Genomic DNA, 17446 nt, shown 5'->3' with positions numbered 1-17446 from the left:
TATGTGATTAATAAGTGGCCAAGCATGAATCAATGAACTTATTGTGCTATATTTTAGGTTGGATGGTTTGAAGTGTAACATTGTATTTTAAATATGTTTGCGATATGTTTGATAAACTGTAACTAATAAAGGGCTTTATGGTGAGTTGTATTGAGCAGCTGCACTCTGATTGATTAATTTGGTGTTATGGACTTCTAAAATCCTAATTAGTTTATAAAATGCCATTATTCAAATTTTTGTCATCATTAACTCTTCTGCCACCATTGACAAGTTATCTAGCTATTATTCACCAGGTGGCGCTCTTTCGCAGCTTATAAAACCTGGAAGTATCGGCCTAGGGCAAGCAGCTGCATGTCTGTGTATGTTTTGAGGATCACTCTGAAACTGATCTCTAACAAAAGTCTTTCACAAAAAAGCTTTTTGCTCAAAATTTGGTGTTTTTAAAGAATACGACCCATAACAGAGAGGTGATAAAAAGAGAACTAATAAAGGTAGGATGACACAGGGAAGAACATTTTCTGGAAGGCATTAAACTTTTGTGAAAATCATGAAAAATGCTGGCGCTGGCTGACAACTTAAAAAAAATGCTGGCGGTGATTACATTTTTCAAGTACAATTAACTCAATTGTTAATTGTACAATTAATCATCCCCCAAGAAGACAAAAAAGAGCGTCTGGCAAGCAGCACAATCCTGGGACATGAGGGTGGACCTGGGAAGGAGACTTTAGTCTTCGTCCAGGTTGTGCAAACACCGCTGAGTCTGGAGGTGGTCTTATGGTCTGAGGAGGCAAGGAAGACAATTATGATTAAAGCTAGGATAGGTAATGTTTGAGAGCTAGCAAAATTAGAAAATGGCACCTCTTCTAAGCTACACCCCCTCTCGTTAGCACTCCGTCCAAAGCTAAGCCCCCACAAACATGAACGCGCATCCACAGTCGGAGTCAGCTGCAGGTCACAGGAAAACCGAGTATTTCAACACATTATAGGCATCAACCAAACGACTTCATGTCTCATTCACCTGTAACTCAACTGATTTACACCGACAGAGAATCTAATGTTAGCATTGGGCTAATACTAGCTACAAAAATAGCTACGTTGCCTAACGTAACATTTATCATGGAAATAACAAATCCCCCCGAAGCAAAACAAATTATTACCTGTTCAGCAGAAAGACCGCAACCTCGGCATCGCTTTTCAGGCCCTTCAGCTCCCTCAGTTGTCTCCACCGTTCAAATGCTCCACCGATGTTTACGCGAGTTTGTCCTCTGGCTTTATCCAGTACCTGTTTAGTTGCAGCCTTTTCTGCCTCAGATTTTCTTTTTCTAGGTTTTTTATTAGGGCGAGCAGTTACCAGCAAAGCTGGCAGTGGTAGTTTTGGCTGCTTTTTATCTTCCATTGTGCCGGTGCCGCAAACTCCTGCTTACTCGGTGTAGTGTTCAGGGTGACGATGACGTGATTAGTGCACGCAGGGCAGCGCGCGCAGTGGGGCTGGGCCACGAGACATGAAGGCATCTGATTGGTTCTTTACACACGCACCGAATGGCAGTGATTGGTCGGAGTTTTTACTGTCCTGCAGCTGCTACAGAGGTCTGATTGTTTTCATTCCGTTTTCTGAACACATAATGTATTGACTACTCTCAGGATAGAAGGACCATTTCACCCAGTATAATAAAAAATGTATCTGAACAGGATTACCTACGCTAGCTTTAACTGACGGGCCCATGGGAAGACGGGTGCGAGGAGGCCTATGAGCAGAAAGTCACCAAGTATCAGGATCTTGTTGAGAAGTGCAGGGCCAAAGGGTGGCAGACCTGGCTATTCCCAGCTGAGGTCAGGTGTAGGGGTTTCCCGGCACAGTCTGTGCGGACTCTGAGTATAGCAGGAAGAGAGAGGAAGGCAGCTGTCCATAGGTTGGGTGAGGCAGCAGAAAGAGCATCTTACTGGCTCTGGAGTAGGAGGGAAGAGTTGAGCTGGGGTCCAGTAGTTGATGGCCACCGCTGCTGACCCAACAACTGGAGGGTGTTGTGCTTCAGAGTCGAAACACTCCTTGTAAATTGGACTCCACCTGATGACACTTTCTCTATTAAGTTTCTTTACAGTCTGAACAGCAATGTAATTTACACAAATCACCACATGAGGGCGTTGTTGATTTCACTCCTTTACTTTGAGTTTAAAAATCTTAAATCTATCCACACTATTCCTGACCTAAATGCGGGCGACGCCATCTGTGAGCTCATATGGGTAAAACTTCCGGTGAGCCACTACTGATAATGGTAGACCTATTACGAGGGATACGAGTCTGCCGTTTTGAATGGCATTTTAATGCTTATTGTGAAATCCAGGAAGACAGGCATAACTTGGGCTAGTTGCCATAATAGCTGTTATGGCATAATAACCGTTGCCCTTGGGCGTTTTCTCACGAGAATATTCACACAATAAATTTATGTGTAGCAGACAGGCTAAGAGATGCACTGGCAACACTACACAGCTAATTTAGCAAGTCAGATATAGAGAGACAGGGAGACTTCACATCAACTTAACTTGCTCTTGCTGACATGACATCAAACTTAAAGAGAACACAAGTTTACCTGATTGCTGTTCTCTCTTTAACCTCTCGTTTTGTTTCCTTTTTTTCATGGCCAGATGGATAGCTCCGCTTCATATTGTCATCTCAGTCAACAGTAACACGCGCTGTAAAATGAGGCAGGGAAAGGAGTGGCTTTACGTAATTTGTGGGGCCCTATGCAGCCTGCGTAGTAAGCGTAGGGCCGATCGGCTCCCAAGCTCTTCGCGGGGGAGGACGATTCGCTACGCTATCCTTTTTAATGTCCCCCGGCTTTGAAGGACCGGGAAGAGGTCGGGTGACCGTGACTGACAGCCCCTCCCCTTGCGTGCGGCGAGACAAAAACTGTATGAATGCTTCCTCATTCAGTGAATTTGGTGAAAACAGAGTCAACCGCATCACCAAATAAACCCAATGGGGAAACAGGGGCATCAAAAAGAAAAGTTTTACTTACCAGAGCAGACATAGAACGGCCGATAGCGCGAGCCGTTTGTTTAATGGCACGGAGAGACAGATCTAGCCCTACGCAGCTTGTCAAATGTCTCTTTGTCTATCGTCTTTCCTGCACTCAAATCCTTTAACAGATCAGCCTGGTATGCCTGTAATATCGCCATAGTATGCAGCGCAGCACCAGCCGGACTAGCAAATAGATCGCATGCTCTGATCATTATTTCTCAAAAAGTATATCAATGATTTCCAATGAAAATATCATAAGACGAGACACGTTTTAACTGACTTATCTAGATATGCACTTTACTAAAACATATATGTATTTAACTAGCAAATAGATCGCATGCTCTGATCATTATTTCTCAAGAAGTATATCAATGATTACCAATGAAAATATCATAAGACAAGACATGTTTTAACTGACTTATCTAGATATGCACTTTACTAAAACATATATGTATTTAACTAGCAAATAGATCACATGCTCTGATGATTATTTCTCAAGAAGTATATCAATGATTACAGGCTACAGTGAAAATATCATAATATGAGACACATTTTAACTGACTTATCTAGACATGCACCTAACTAAAACAAACGTTTATTTGACTAGCAAATAGATCACTTGTTCTGATGATTATTTCTCAAGAAGTATATTAATGTCACTAGGCTACAGTGACAATTTAATAAAAAACAAGTTTTCTAAATATTAACACATTTAATTGACTTATCTAGATATGCATTGAACTAAAACATACATTTATTTGACTATCAAATAAATTACAGTAATTTAATCACTTCTTTCTTTCACCCTAGTCACAATTTATGTTGAAGATAATGTGATGCACTTCTAACTTCTTGTTAGTGACAAACTAAAACATTTCTAAACGACAATCCTTATCATGTCACAGACTGTAGTAAAATATAAGATAGCATACTACCCTCACCCTAACCAATAATATTTTTTTATTTCAGTTATTTGCTGTTTTTTCTTTTTTTTATAGGAGTGATTTGACTCTTGAAAACCTATTTTTGGAAATGGATTTTGGTGCAATTAAAGAAGCTTTTGAGTTTTTCCTTTATTGCTGCCTAAAGTTCAGTCCATCTTACTACAAACACATACACTGTAAATAATGAAATGTTGAATTAACTTAAAAATACTTCAAATTGTAAGACCTAAAAATATATATTTTTTCAACTTCTATGTTTTAGTAAAAATAAATACTAATTTTAAGTTGAAAAAAAAATGTATTAGGTCATTGCATTTACATAACATATTCAAGTGACTTTTATTTAGAAAAAAACATTGACTTGCAGAGCATGTAGTCTTTAATATGTGCTAAGGATGCAGCACAAAATTGATAATTTGGTCATTTTAAACAGATTCAAAGAAAGTAACAGATTAATGGATGCTTCTTTGATTTTAAGTTTGCATGCAAAATCCATTTGGCTCAAAAAACCGAGGGGGCACATGCCCCCTCAGTTTCAATGGGCATGATGCCTCTGCATTTAAGAAACACTAAAACTATTAAAATAAACAAATCCATAATTGCATGCAATATATTAGTATAAAATACTTTCAATAAATGTAATGTAAAATAACAATAATTCGATGTAAAGACAGAGTTATGCAATCAAAAACATGTAATTAATATCAAAATATATTGAAAGAAATGGTAACATAAGAGATGAAACAGAAAATTGTTCATGTGTCAGATCAGGATGTTTATTTTGATAACCATCACATTTCATCAAAGTACATATAAGTTCATGATATTCAGATTTACCTTACTTATCTTCAATCATCTTGTTATTGAATCCCTCCCTCTGAAGTAAAGTATAAAAGATAAGACTCCACATTGACCATCACACAATCTACACTGAAGTTCTGAAAGTGAAGATTTGACAAAAGGTGAGTTTTTATAACATTAACTTCAGTAGTGTATGAGTGCAGATGTGTCACTTTTCCTGTTAATTCATTTTCAGATTCATTTTCAGTCATGAGAGCTCTTGTGCTTCTTTTCTTGGTTTTTTCTGTTGAGAATGCAGCAGGTAACCAAGACAATTCCCATAAAATTACCAATTAATGTTCCTAAAAAAAAAACTCCTATAAAAGGAGTGTAGTTTAAATAAAAGGATAACAAAAGCAACATTTAAAGCACAGAAACATAAAACTGATAATGTGACATCAATATTATATAACTGATATTTTATTCAATGTATAGCTCAAGAGAAATGTCCAAATGGATGGACACCTTTTGGTGTGCAATGCTACAAATTCTTCTCTCAGTCAGTTAACTGGGCCACAGCTGAGGTACTGTTATTTAGTTAGGCCTATTGTTAAGTGATACTCAATGTCTTGCATGATTCAAGCTAAACAGATAAGATTTTATATTTGCAATAAAATAATCTCTCTCTCTTTTTAGAAAAATTGTCAATCAGTTGATGCAAATCTTGCATCTGTGCGCAATACATTGGAAAACAACTTTCTTCTGAATCTTGTGCCTGCTACCACACGTGCTTGGATTGGTGCCCATGATGGTGAAATTGTAAGTCATTTGCTCTAAAATGCTGATATTGTTTGTCTAGTCTGAAATTTTTATATAAATAAACAATTGCTCATGTTTTATTGTAACAATATAAATGACTGAATTATATTATTAATGGAGTGTGAATTGTCACGAACAGACGACTTCGACAGATAAACAAAAATAGAGATGTTTTATTGACAGTCTTATATAATTTAGCAGATACTTGGGAGTGTCTTGATGATAGTCATAACACACACATACACACAAACACAAACACACACAAACACAAAATACCCGGATGACCTACTACTATTGGCAAGATCCCAAAGTGTTCATTAGATGGACACTTTGCTATCCAATGAGCCCCCGGGAAAGAAGTTATCCAATGAAGAAGGAGACGGAGGGCACTGTTTTTTATTCAAAAATGTCCAAAATATGAATATATTAAACTCTCTACTGACTTTCTTCACTTATTAGGATGGACAATGGCTGTGGACTGATGGATCTCAATTTGACTTCACCAACTGGTGCTCTGGAGAACCCAACAATAATAGTGGTGCAGAGAGCTGCCTGGAGATAAACTTTTACAGTAAGAATGATCTCCTATCAATTGTGTTTTTATTAAAATTTCATTTAAGTATTATGACCCTTTGGAACAACACTTGGAATTGACCTCAGATGCCTTCAATTTTTGATCATTGCTGAAATGTTTCAACCTCATTTTTCCACCTGTGGTAAATTAAATTGATTGAACATGATTTGTTAACACATACACCTCTTTATAAAAGTCCTCACAGCTGACAATGCATATCAGAGCAAAAACTGAGTGAAAGGGATCTGAATACTTTCTGAATGCACTGAATTAATTTTATTATTGTTTAATGTTTTTTATTCAAACTTCAACAGTAATGATTAAGACTGATTTTATTTTCATTTTATCCCACAGCTAACCGTTGCTGGAATGATATTTATTGTGCAAACACAATGAGCTACATTTGTGCCAAACCTCTGAGATCATGAAAAATCAATATGTTTCAAAAGTACTATGATTGTACTACATGCCTATACATTTTTCTGATCTTATCTTTAAAATCTTTCAAATATCTCTGAAAATATCTTAAAAAATTACTAAACCTTTCTGAAAACTTCTCAAATCAATAAAGCATTTATAAAGCAAATTGTTTGCATTGTGTTCAAGGGCACACAAAGACACATTCATAGAGACTGTAGGAAATGGAGGGCACACGGCAAAGAATCTTTGAGGGCAGTGGGTTGAGAACAAATGCTGTAACATGATTCCTTTCATTTAGTATTTCCAATTAGTTCAGTTTATAGTTATTGAGATAAGAAACACACATATACAGTACTATGTGTGTGTGCGTGCGTGCGTGCGTGTGTATATATACACACTTCCCAGTGTACAAAGGAGAATTCACAGTGTTCACAGTGGGGGTTGCATATTTATTGTATTTTTTGTAATTCTGAAACAAAGATAAACACCAACATCAATAGCTGTCGCACATGTGACCCTGAAAATCACTCACAGAAGGTCTCAGCTTACAAATCACATTATATGAAATTCATTTATGCATACAACTAAGTTACTCAACATATATTAAATATTCAAACACATCAAAATCAAACAAGATACTTTCATTATTCAAATGAACTCACATTAAACTATTCCAACTTTGTATTGAACTTCATTCTAACTGTAATGCAACACCATTAATAAACTAGATTAATTGAATTTCTCTCACTCAAAGTTACTTTAAAGGGACACAAGGCAGCATTTTTATGTTAATAAATCATCTTCGTAAGTCGGTATATGGTTAAATGACTCATTACATGACGAATGAAGACTCTCTCGCCCGCCCCTACCGTCTGTAGGAAGAATACCCCACTTGCAAGTTCGCTGTATCCGACCCGGTGTCCTTCAGTCTCGTATAGTCTTAGATATAGAACGCATTTACTCCCAGACACTAGGGGGAGCCTGTAGAGAAATAATACTCAGACTTGCCTTGTGTGCCTTTAATATATGACACAAAATAAGCAACAGAAGGATTAAAAATTAGAACACATTTCCATCAGCTTACCTGTAACACAGATAAACACCATCATCAATGGCAGCGCACATGTGACCGTGAAAATCACTCACAGAAGACGTGTGTTCGACTTCATGCGGTGCTGAGCACACCGATCGGCTGACTTGAAGCAGTGCATGCCGGTTAGTAAATTGGTGGCCTGTACAAGAAAACGCCCAAGTGTTCAGTAAAGCTTCACATAGAATTAGGCATTCTTACTCAAAGCTCACATAAAGTACTCAAAGCTCATGGACTGCCCCTTAACAATTCAAACGTTAAACATGTAAAACATTTTACAAATATCTCCAAAAACCCCCAATGTTAATCACAATTTCACTTGAATTTAACATTCTCACACTAAGTAAGAGCTTATAAAACTACTTTAAACATCTTACAAATATTTTCAAAATTGCCGTACAGCTCATGAAAATGCCTTATAACGGTTTAAACATTAAACACCTAAAACATTCTACAAATTAAAGGCATAAAGTCTCACAAATTTTCCAGTACAACCTGCTTGCTGGAAAGGTCTCTTGACATGATTCAGCTACTGCTCAGAGTTTCACGAATTCCCATTTTCATGTCACGTGTGTAAATATCCAAAGCCTTCCCAGATTGGTACTCTGTAAGAAGTAAAAAAGTATCACTGAGCGTACATGTACCAAATGAAGCCAATGTAATAAATAAAACCAGATCAATATAGAATATCCTCAAATTTTACACTTCTGAACATAGAAAAACGGCTGCTCTTAGCTATATTGCTGTTCAACGTTATGAACATAAATGTTTTAATATAGAAGTACAGTTAATTTGGTCTGTTTGGCCTTTAATGTGAAAGGGGCTAAAAAACCAAAGGGGTCATACACTGTGTTGACAACAGAGAGTATACCTCTTCTAGTGAGAGTCTTCTGTTTTTATGTCGAAGTTCAATGAAAACATACAGTGAGGAAAATAAGTATTTGAACACCCTGCTATTTTGCAAGTTCTCCCACTTAGAAATTGTGGAGGGGTCTGTAATTGTCATCGCAGGTGCATGCCCACTGTGTGAGACATAATCTAATAATCTATTTGAACACCTAAGAAAGTCAATGTTAATATTTGGTACAGTAGCCTTTGTTTGCAATTACAGAGGTCAAACGTTTCCTGTAGTTTTTCACTAGGTTTGCAGGAGGGATTTGGCCCACTCCTCCACACAGATCTTCTCTAGATCAGTCAGGTTTCTGGTCTGTCGCTGAGAAACACGGAGTTGGAGCTCCCTTGAAAGATTTTCTATTGGGTTTAGGTCTGGAGCCTGGCTAGGCCAAGCCAGAACCTTGATATGCTTCTTACAGAGCCACTCCTTGGTTATCCTGGCTGTGTGCTTTGGGTCATTGTCATGTTGGAAGACCCAGCCTCGACCCATCTTCAATACTCTAACTGAGGGAAGGAGGTTGTTCCCCAAAATCTAGCAACACAAGTCCCCGGTCATCCTCTCATTAATACAGTGCAGTCGCCCTGTCCCATGTGCAGAAAAACACCCCCAAAGCAAGATGCTACCACCCCCATGCTTCACAGTAGGGATGGTGTTGGGATGGTACTCATCATTCTTCTTCCTCCAAACACGTTTAGTGGAATTATGACCAAAAAGTTCTATTTTGGTCTCATCTGACCACATGACTTTCTCCCATGACTCCTCTGGATCATCCAAATGGTCATTGGCAAACTTAAGATGGGCCTGGACATGTGCTGGTTTAAGCAGGGGAACCTTCCGTGACATGCATGATTTTAAACCATGACGTCTTAGTGTATTACCAACAGTAACCTTGGAAACGTTGGTCCCAGCTCTTTTCAGGTCATTGACCAGCTCCTCCCGTGTAGTTCTGGGGTGATTTCTCACCTTTCTTAGGATCATTGAGACCCCACGAGGTGAGATCTTGCATGGAGCCCCAGTCCGAGGGAGATTGATAGTCATGTTTAGCTTCTTCCATTTTCTAATGATTGCTCCAACAGTGGACCTTTTTTCACCAAGCTGCTTGGCAATTTCCCCGTAGCCCTTTCAAGCCTTGTGAAGGTGTACAATTTTGTCTCTATTGTCTTCAGACAGCTCTTTGGTCTTGGCCATGTTAGTAGTTGGATTCTTACTGATTTTATGGGGTGGACAGGTGTCTTTAGAGGCTGTTTACACTTGGCATTAACATGCGTTTTCGTCGATCGGATCACAAGTGGACGACGTTAATGCCAGGTGTAAACGGTGTTCAAAACGTTTTGAGCTCGTCCACTTTCGACCACTTTCAACCACATCCAGAGGTAGTCGAAACCCCTTTCGATCGGACCGCTTTGGAGTTGCGGAACGCATATGTGGTTGAATGCGTTCGAACAGCCACACGCGACCGCCTTCTCTCCGCCCATTTATCTAATCTGAGGTATTAAACACAAGTTTTACGTCTTTTTTCGACTTCTGGCGTAAACATACGGTGAACAGCGCTATTTTTAGCCTTTCATTGATACAACTAAATCGGCTGATCTCCGTAGTTTCGTTTTGAAAGCGTGTGAAAGTTGCGCGATCCTATTTCATCAATTGCGCTGAAAATTCAGAGAAAGCTCCAACATATAAAAGTACAAAACACTATGCAGCATGTATACTTTCTAAACAAGCAGTGGACTCCGACATAATATAGTTTGCGTCCATATAAACTCATAATTACTCCCGCTCGGGTTTGAATGACAGCAGAGAGACTCGCCCACCGTCTCACAGACCACCCCCTCACAGTATACAGGACAGATGCGGTCGAAAGTGGACAAAAGAGACGGATTTAAATACCAGGTGTAAACGTAATGTGTCTCTCTCGTCCACTTGTGATCCGATCGATGAAAACGCATGTTAATGCCAAGTGTAAACAGCCTCTTATTCAGCTAATGACCTCAAACAGGTGGATCTAATTTAGGATAATAAATGGAGTGGAGGTGGACAGGGGTGTCGGACTGGGGGAAAAACAGTACTGATTACCAGGGCCCCAAGGGAAGAGAGGGCCCGAAGTCTGGAATATATTTTATTTTATTGGATATTTTCATTTCCTAATTACATTTAAATACAATTTCATTTTCAACAGCAGAAGATCATGGTGGTAGATGAAATCACCAGACTGGAGCACTTCCATTTGAAGGCAATATCCCAGGGCACACAAGGAGCCTGGACAAGATGGGATGCTACCATCAACAGGCGCGTTACCTGGGCAGACATCTGGAGGATGCCTCAATCCAGGCTTAGCTTCCTGCTGAGGGCAACCTACGACACCCTCCCATGCCCTAGGAACCTCGCACTGTGGTACGGTGATGAAGTAGGCTGTCAATTATGCGGGAGCGTTAAGGCAAGCCTCCAACACATTTTGACAGAATGCAGAATGGCACTGACTCAGGCGCGCTTCAGGTGGCGCCATGACCAGGTCCTGATGAAATTGGCTGAGATCCTGGAGAGTTGTAGGGTAGCAGTAAATTGCTTACCTGCGACAAGAGAGCATGCCCTGGCAGGGTTTGTAAAGCCTGCCAGTATACACCAACCTTCTGCCCAGAAGAAAAACAGCATGCTTGCTCCTGAAAAAGAGTGGCAGATGTTGGCAGTTATCTATCCTTTTTTTTACAGTTAAAATCAAATGAAATGAAAAATACACACACTGTAAAAAATTGCTGTAAAAAAACGGGGAATTTTGGACAGTAATTTACCGTTTCTCATAAATACAGTTGAATACTGTAAATAAACATTAATATGACAAACAAAATAATAACAGCAAGCTCCTGTTCAGTCTTACGGGATAATACAGTATTTTTTGGTTTGGTCAGGCATGTCAGACATGTGACGAGCTCATCTGCAACCATGAGTAAAACTGATTTAACTACACTGTTTTTCTGCATTTTATTATACGAGAAGGAAGCAGAATTAAAGACTGTCTATCCATTTTCACTCCGATTGTGACCCTACCAGCACTGAGACGGACGACGAATTCACTTGTTTTTTACTCCTCGCCTGTATATCAAGGTAAGCACAAACTGAACAGAGTCTGTGTTTCTAAGTGAAATAATTGACAAAATGTTATATATATTTGCTTATTTTTGAAATATTTCTAAAAACGATTTATTTGATTTTGACATATTTAGGGCAGATTGTTAAACGAATTGGCAACTAGCTATATAGGTTAAATACAAATAAAGATGCTAATGTTAATTTGCAATCTAATCAAATGTCTGACTGATGTGCGATTATCTATTGATATTTTTTTTAAATCTACATGAGGGATTGGGCTCTGTTTCACCATTTGTTTGTATCTTTTTTCAATGTGTGCACTTTTAATCTTTGTACAGCGCCTCGTGAATGTGTTAACATTTAGGCTAGTCCCATTCATTCCTATGGCTCCAAACAGGGATGAATTTAGAAGCCACCAAACACTTGCATGTTTTCCCTATTTAAAGACTGTTACATGAGTAGTTACACAAAAAAGTATGGTGGCACAAAATAATACCTTTGTTTGGAGCCATTAGAATGATTGGGGTTAGGCTAAACGCTAACACATTCACGAGGCACTGTAAAAGATGAAGTGCACGTATTGAAAAAAGATAGGGCTGTATTAATTCGTCTAAGTTGAGGTAAGAACATAGTAAAATATTGAAAACGGCTAGTCCAAGGCTGATACTGCTGGGAAAGTGTAACAGTAAGGTATGGAGTATAGAACAATAAAACAGTAGGCCTATAGAAAAGTCTTTCAGTCTGTCTAAAAAATCTCCTTTTGAAATTAATATCATTAGCTTTTCTAAGTAATGGATTTGCAGCTGTACACTCTAAAAAACAAACGGTGCTATATAGCACCAAAACAGTTGCTTTGGATCGTAACGATAGAAGAACCATTTTTAGTGCCATATAGCACCGGTGAAGAACCAGTGAAGCACCAGTGAAGCACCAGTGAAGCACCTGTGTAGAACCATCTAGTGCTATGTAGAACCATATGTGGTGCTATATGGCCCCTATATGGTTCTACACTGGTGCTTCACTGGTGCTTCACTGGTGCTTCACTGGTTCTTCACCGGTGCTATATGGCACTAAAATGGTTCTTCTATCGTTACGATCCAAAGCAACTGTTTTGGTGCTATATAGCACCGTTTGTTTTTTTAGAGTGTATAATATCTGATAGTTTTTTGGGACATTAACTATAATTGTTGTCTGCATCAGTTGCTGGTGATGAAGTCACATTTGGAGGTTGGATGATCAGCAGTGAAAACAACATCATCTGTGAAGGCAAGATGAAGCTGCGAGGACACTGGAGTTTGTTCAAAGGTAAATCCTCTAGCTGTTCAAGAATGTCACATTGCGTTAAATTAGTGTCTCTTACTTTTTTGTAAATTGACTTTAATTGCATTAGGTCTTTTAAATAGTGAGTCAAAGTTTAAGATAGCATGTGCATATAGACATAACACTGGGTTTAGGCCAAATTTTTTATCATGCTACATGTTTTTGAATAAAGTATTTCTCTCTCATTACTGCCAGAATGGCAACAACCAGAATATTTATACTGTGAATGCAGTTGGTTTTATCTGTCTTCATTGCAATTAATCTTTACTTCTCTCATTGTACTTTGTAGATGCTTAATTGGTGTGAACCCTAAGAGGTGAACAAAAGCCAGGCAGGTGAAGGTGTCCGAGAAGACAGGAAAGCTTGTCCAGAAAAACGCAGCAACTGTTAATCCCCATGTGACCACCCTCATCAAAAACTTCATGGACTTTGAGTGGCTTTCACATTGTATTCTGCAGTGTTGTGATATTTATGTGACATCACAGCATTATGTTTTATTCAGCCCAGTCTCATTAGTGAGGCAGAAACTGACATTTAAGAATGCACTGAATTTTGTTATATTTAATAAAAACAGTGTTTTATCATCATCCTTTGTTTGAGAATTTTTTTGCAAGCAATTTTAAGTGTTTATTTTAAAATTACATTTTAACAATGCTAGAAAAATCACATTCTACAGTATAAATAACAGCAGGAACCCTAAAATAACAGTATAATGCATCCAAACATCTGACAGTATTATACTGTGCAGCTCCCTTTTTTTACAGTACTGTCTCGTAATATTTGTACAGTAAAAAACTGTTGTTGTAAATTACAGTAGGTAATCTGTAAAATTACAACTATATGCTGGCAAATCTAGCTGCCAGTATATTACTGTAATTTAACAGTGAAATTTTTTACAGTGCAGCTGTGGACGTTGTTTACTTCATTAATGTGTTTTACTGTGTTAATGGAATAAGGATGCGAGTAGGATTCGGTATTCGGGTTCGGATTCGGAACCCAAAACATCTGGATTCGGTGCATCACTAGTATAAATAATTAAAGTCTGTTAAAAAAAGCTTATTGATTTAGTTTAGTCAGTCTGCTATGTAGGGGTGTCCTCGACTAAGGATTTACATATTCGAATCAGAATTTTCGAATCTTTCCATAGTCGACCGATAGTCGAATCGTCTATGTTTGTGTGCATGGGTTGGGAGGGGGCCAGACCAGGTACAAATTGGATAACTTTTATTTTCTTTCACAAGCAGCACACATAAACAACTGTCTGATAAAGTGACCAAAACTGTCTTTCAAGTAATAAACGAAGACAAAACTGACGATGCATTTATATATATATTTTTTAAGGTAAAATGTAAGGCAACATTTGTTTAATTATTCCTCATAACATTTTAAAGCCACGATCTACAGAACATCACACAAAAATACATTTTGATAACTAAACCTAAAAAAATAACAAAGGTGATCCTGCCTTGGAAACTCCGGCTACAATTAAGTGTTTTTATTTAATTTGGACATAGCGCCTCAAAGAAGTCATGACCAAAAAAAACCCGACAAATGAGAAATGACAAATAATTTGTGACTGTAAATGATAAAAACTAATCTTTATATACAATTCATTAAACTTTAATTTATAACAAGAAAAACACTGAAATTAATGATTTTATAGACACTACGCGTTATTATTTAGCACAGAAATACCTGCTTGCTTGATTTGACTTTGATCATCTCTGTATTCACTTTACATACAGAAAGACCGGATGATATTATTTATTTCAGGAATCTCTTTGCTATCATTTGAAAGTGAACACCGACTGACCATAATATTAAATCACAAGAAAGACATTCGTGTCAGGCAGAAATAGGTTCGGTGCAGATTTCCGTTTCATCACCGAAATAAAAAAAAAACGGCTTACCTGTTTTGTAGTTTAACTTTAAGATAGACAATATAACCACTCTGTTTTAAATACATTTTAAAAAACTTATACTCGTCGAAAAACATCCGTTTTTTAATGTTTAGTTTGATGAACTCCTAAATATGAGACGCAGAGCACCCGTTCGGCTAAATTACATGCGCAAGCATGGCCAGCCTACCAGCACGCAATAGCGCAACATTGATACAACGAAAGCTATTTCGTTATTTTTAAGCTATCCAAAATTTACATACTTAAATTTGATCGGAATTTACGTTTATAATAAATACAATTTTTTTTAATAAAATAAGGTCAGAAGTAACAAAGTGCAGAACAAATATGCAAAATGCCTCAAGTGCACGGAAACAAAACACAAGCCAAATAGTAAACTCAGATAACCCAAAGTGATTTATAAATAAAATAAAATATAGAAATTATTAAAAGAACGAAAGTCATAGTTTAATTTGCCAGCTTTGTCTTTTAAATGTCGAAACAAAGAGACAAGGCTTTATTAACATAGAGACCTCTTATGGACGTGAAGGCCGGTCACAGGGGTTGTTGGATTTATTAACGCATTTTAAAAATATTTATTGAAAGCTGCTACTTCACATATTATTTGCAGCATTATCATAATATGCAGTATATTAATATATTGTGAGAAAGCTGTTATATGTGAAATCAGATAATGTGTGCATCCATATACGGCCAAAATTGAATGATCCTTTCATAACACATCTGCGACGATTCGACTATGAGATTGGTAGTCGAATCAGGCTTCTCCTATCGATGCATCGAATCTTCGACTATTCGGGGTCACCCCTACTGCTATGTTATTCCAACCATTAAACATGATCGGGGGCTTTCGTAAACATTTAGTTTGTACGCAGAGTTATGCTTTAACCAAGTTTTATGATGCAACACAAAAATATTTAGAAGTGCATAAGTTGTAACTTAGTGTCCCTTTACGTCGCAACTAAGTTGTAACTTATGCACAGCTGGTGCAACTGGCACCTCCTATCCCTCCAGTGCATTTCAAAAACCGAACTAATATTATCAACAGAGTCCTGCAGGAACATGCAAAGCATTACAATAGGTTATCTTTATATTGTAGTAAAAAGTATACTGTAGTACTTTTATTAAAAGTAATTTGGTAAAACATTAATAATTAAACCAGGGCACATGAGGAGGAGCTAAACTTTCTTTATGTAATGCAGTCTTTTACAAGTACAGACACACGTTTATAGGGCTGTAGCATTAGGGCTCAAAAATGGCTTATATTTCTAAAAACCTGCAGCACTCACTCGGACAAGCAAAAGTGCAAACATCTGCTCACCTGGCGCTAGACCCTGGCACTTTTCCACGTCAAATATGTTTAATTAATATGAACATGCTACAGATGTTTGTGTATACATTGCACACTCTACAATCAAATGGTTAAACTGGTTAAACTGGTTAAAAAATTGCCAATACAACAAAAAGTTATAACAGCATATCTAGCATGAATAGTGTGTGCAACATAAAGGCAACATTACAAAGAATAAGAAGACAATACCAAGTTATACAATCATATAGTAAAATTTGGAAAATATTTTATATTGATAGTTTTTAGTCACGTGACCTACCAGTGGAGTTGGGGGCAAGAAAGCTGCAGTTTACATTGGGCTCTCCATAGAGAGGCAGCACAAGCCGGTAAATTTTCCATTTGTTTAAAGCCTCGATTATTTGAATAACCTCTTAACAAAAGAAAAATCAAGATATGAACAAAAACTACTACAAAAATGTTTTGGGCACTTACGATTATACACAGCACCTGATTCCATATTTATTATATTATCATATTGTATTGTATTATAATATATATTAAATCATATTAATGAAAAGCAAGTTTAGACTCTGAGCACAAGTTTATTACTCAACAAATAATCTAATAAAAGTGCAAAAGAGTTTACAAACATTGCATTTTCACATGACAAGTTTTTAGCTAACTTTGCAGTTGGTGTAACTAATAAATTGGTTGCCTTAGTATGCAACAACAATCCAGGTAAGAAAATTAGGTAAAGATTAGATTTATGACTAAAAATACAAAGATTGTTTTAGTCTCTGACGACATTCTGTAAGCACAGCCCAGTATCGTCTCCTTGTCGGTTAGTGCATTTTATTGCACAACAACTATACAGTATAGGTGATAGGGCTCTCTTGTCCGCCAAGGGGGCGTTCCCTTAAGTGTGTGATGACCACTGATCTATACTGTATAAATGACTGGATTGCGCATAGAACGCTTAACATAACAGAGTGAGGTGAAGCCAGCGCAGAGTTCAAGCGGCCATCTTGGTATACCCAGCCGACAGAGGGTGTCATTGACTTCCATTCAAAATCATGATCTAATTTCACCCGCTTTACAGCGTATCAGTCACACAAGGTTCATTTTTAGGATATGTGTACGTAAATTAATTGTTAATTCTGGTGTTATTTGCAATGTTTATGTTTTAATCGGGCAGGATAATGGATTTATAAAAAACGTTAAGGTGTGTGTGTGTGTGTGTGTGTGTGTGTGTGTGTGTGTGTGTGTGTGTGTGTGTGTGTGTGTGTGTGTG

The 17446-nt window shown here is 37.7% G+C and overlaps 1 protein-coding gene and 1 long non-coding RNA gene across 2 annotated transcripts; both read left to right on the top strand.

Moving 5' to 3' along the window:
- Positions 1-5013: 5013 nt before the first annotated feature.
- LOC135779086 (ladderlectin-like) lies at positions 5014-6734 on the top strand. The gene is made up of 5 exons (XM_065289741.2): positions 5014-5065; positions 5239-5327; positions 5440-5562; positions 6022-6133; positions 6491-6734. Exons 1-5 carry the CDS (start codon positions 5014-5016, stop codon positions 6562-6564), a joined length of 450 nt encoding a protein of 149 aa, XP_065145813.1. The 3' UTR covers positions 6565-6734.
- Positions 6735-11275: 4541 nt separating this feature from the next.
- On the top strand, positions 11276-13836 carry LOC141282930 (uncharacterized). Its single transcript, XR_012337850.1, has 3 exons — positions 11276-11640; positions 12826-12930; positions 13235-13836. It is a non-coding gene; the product is annotated as an uncharacterized lncRNA (long non-coding RNA).
- Positions 13837-17446: the final 3610 nt, after the last annotated feature.

Source organism: Paramisgurnus dabryanus, chromosome 1, assembly GCF_030506205.2.
Source record: "Paramisgurnus dabryanus chromosome 1, PD_genome_1.1, whole genome shotgun sequence".
Classification (NCBI taxonomy): Eukaryota; Metazoa; Chordata; class Actinopteri; order Cypriniformes; family Cobitidae; genus Paramisgurnus; species Paramisgurnus dabryanus.
The sequence above is the reverse complement of the archived record's forward strand: the minus strand, read 5'-3'. Positions and strand labels throughout refer to the sequence as shown.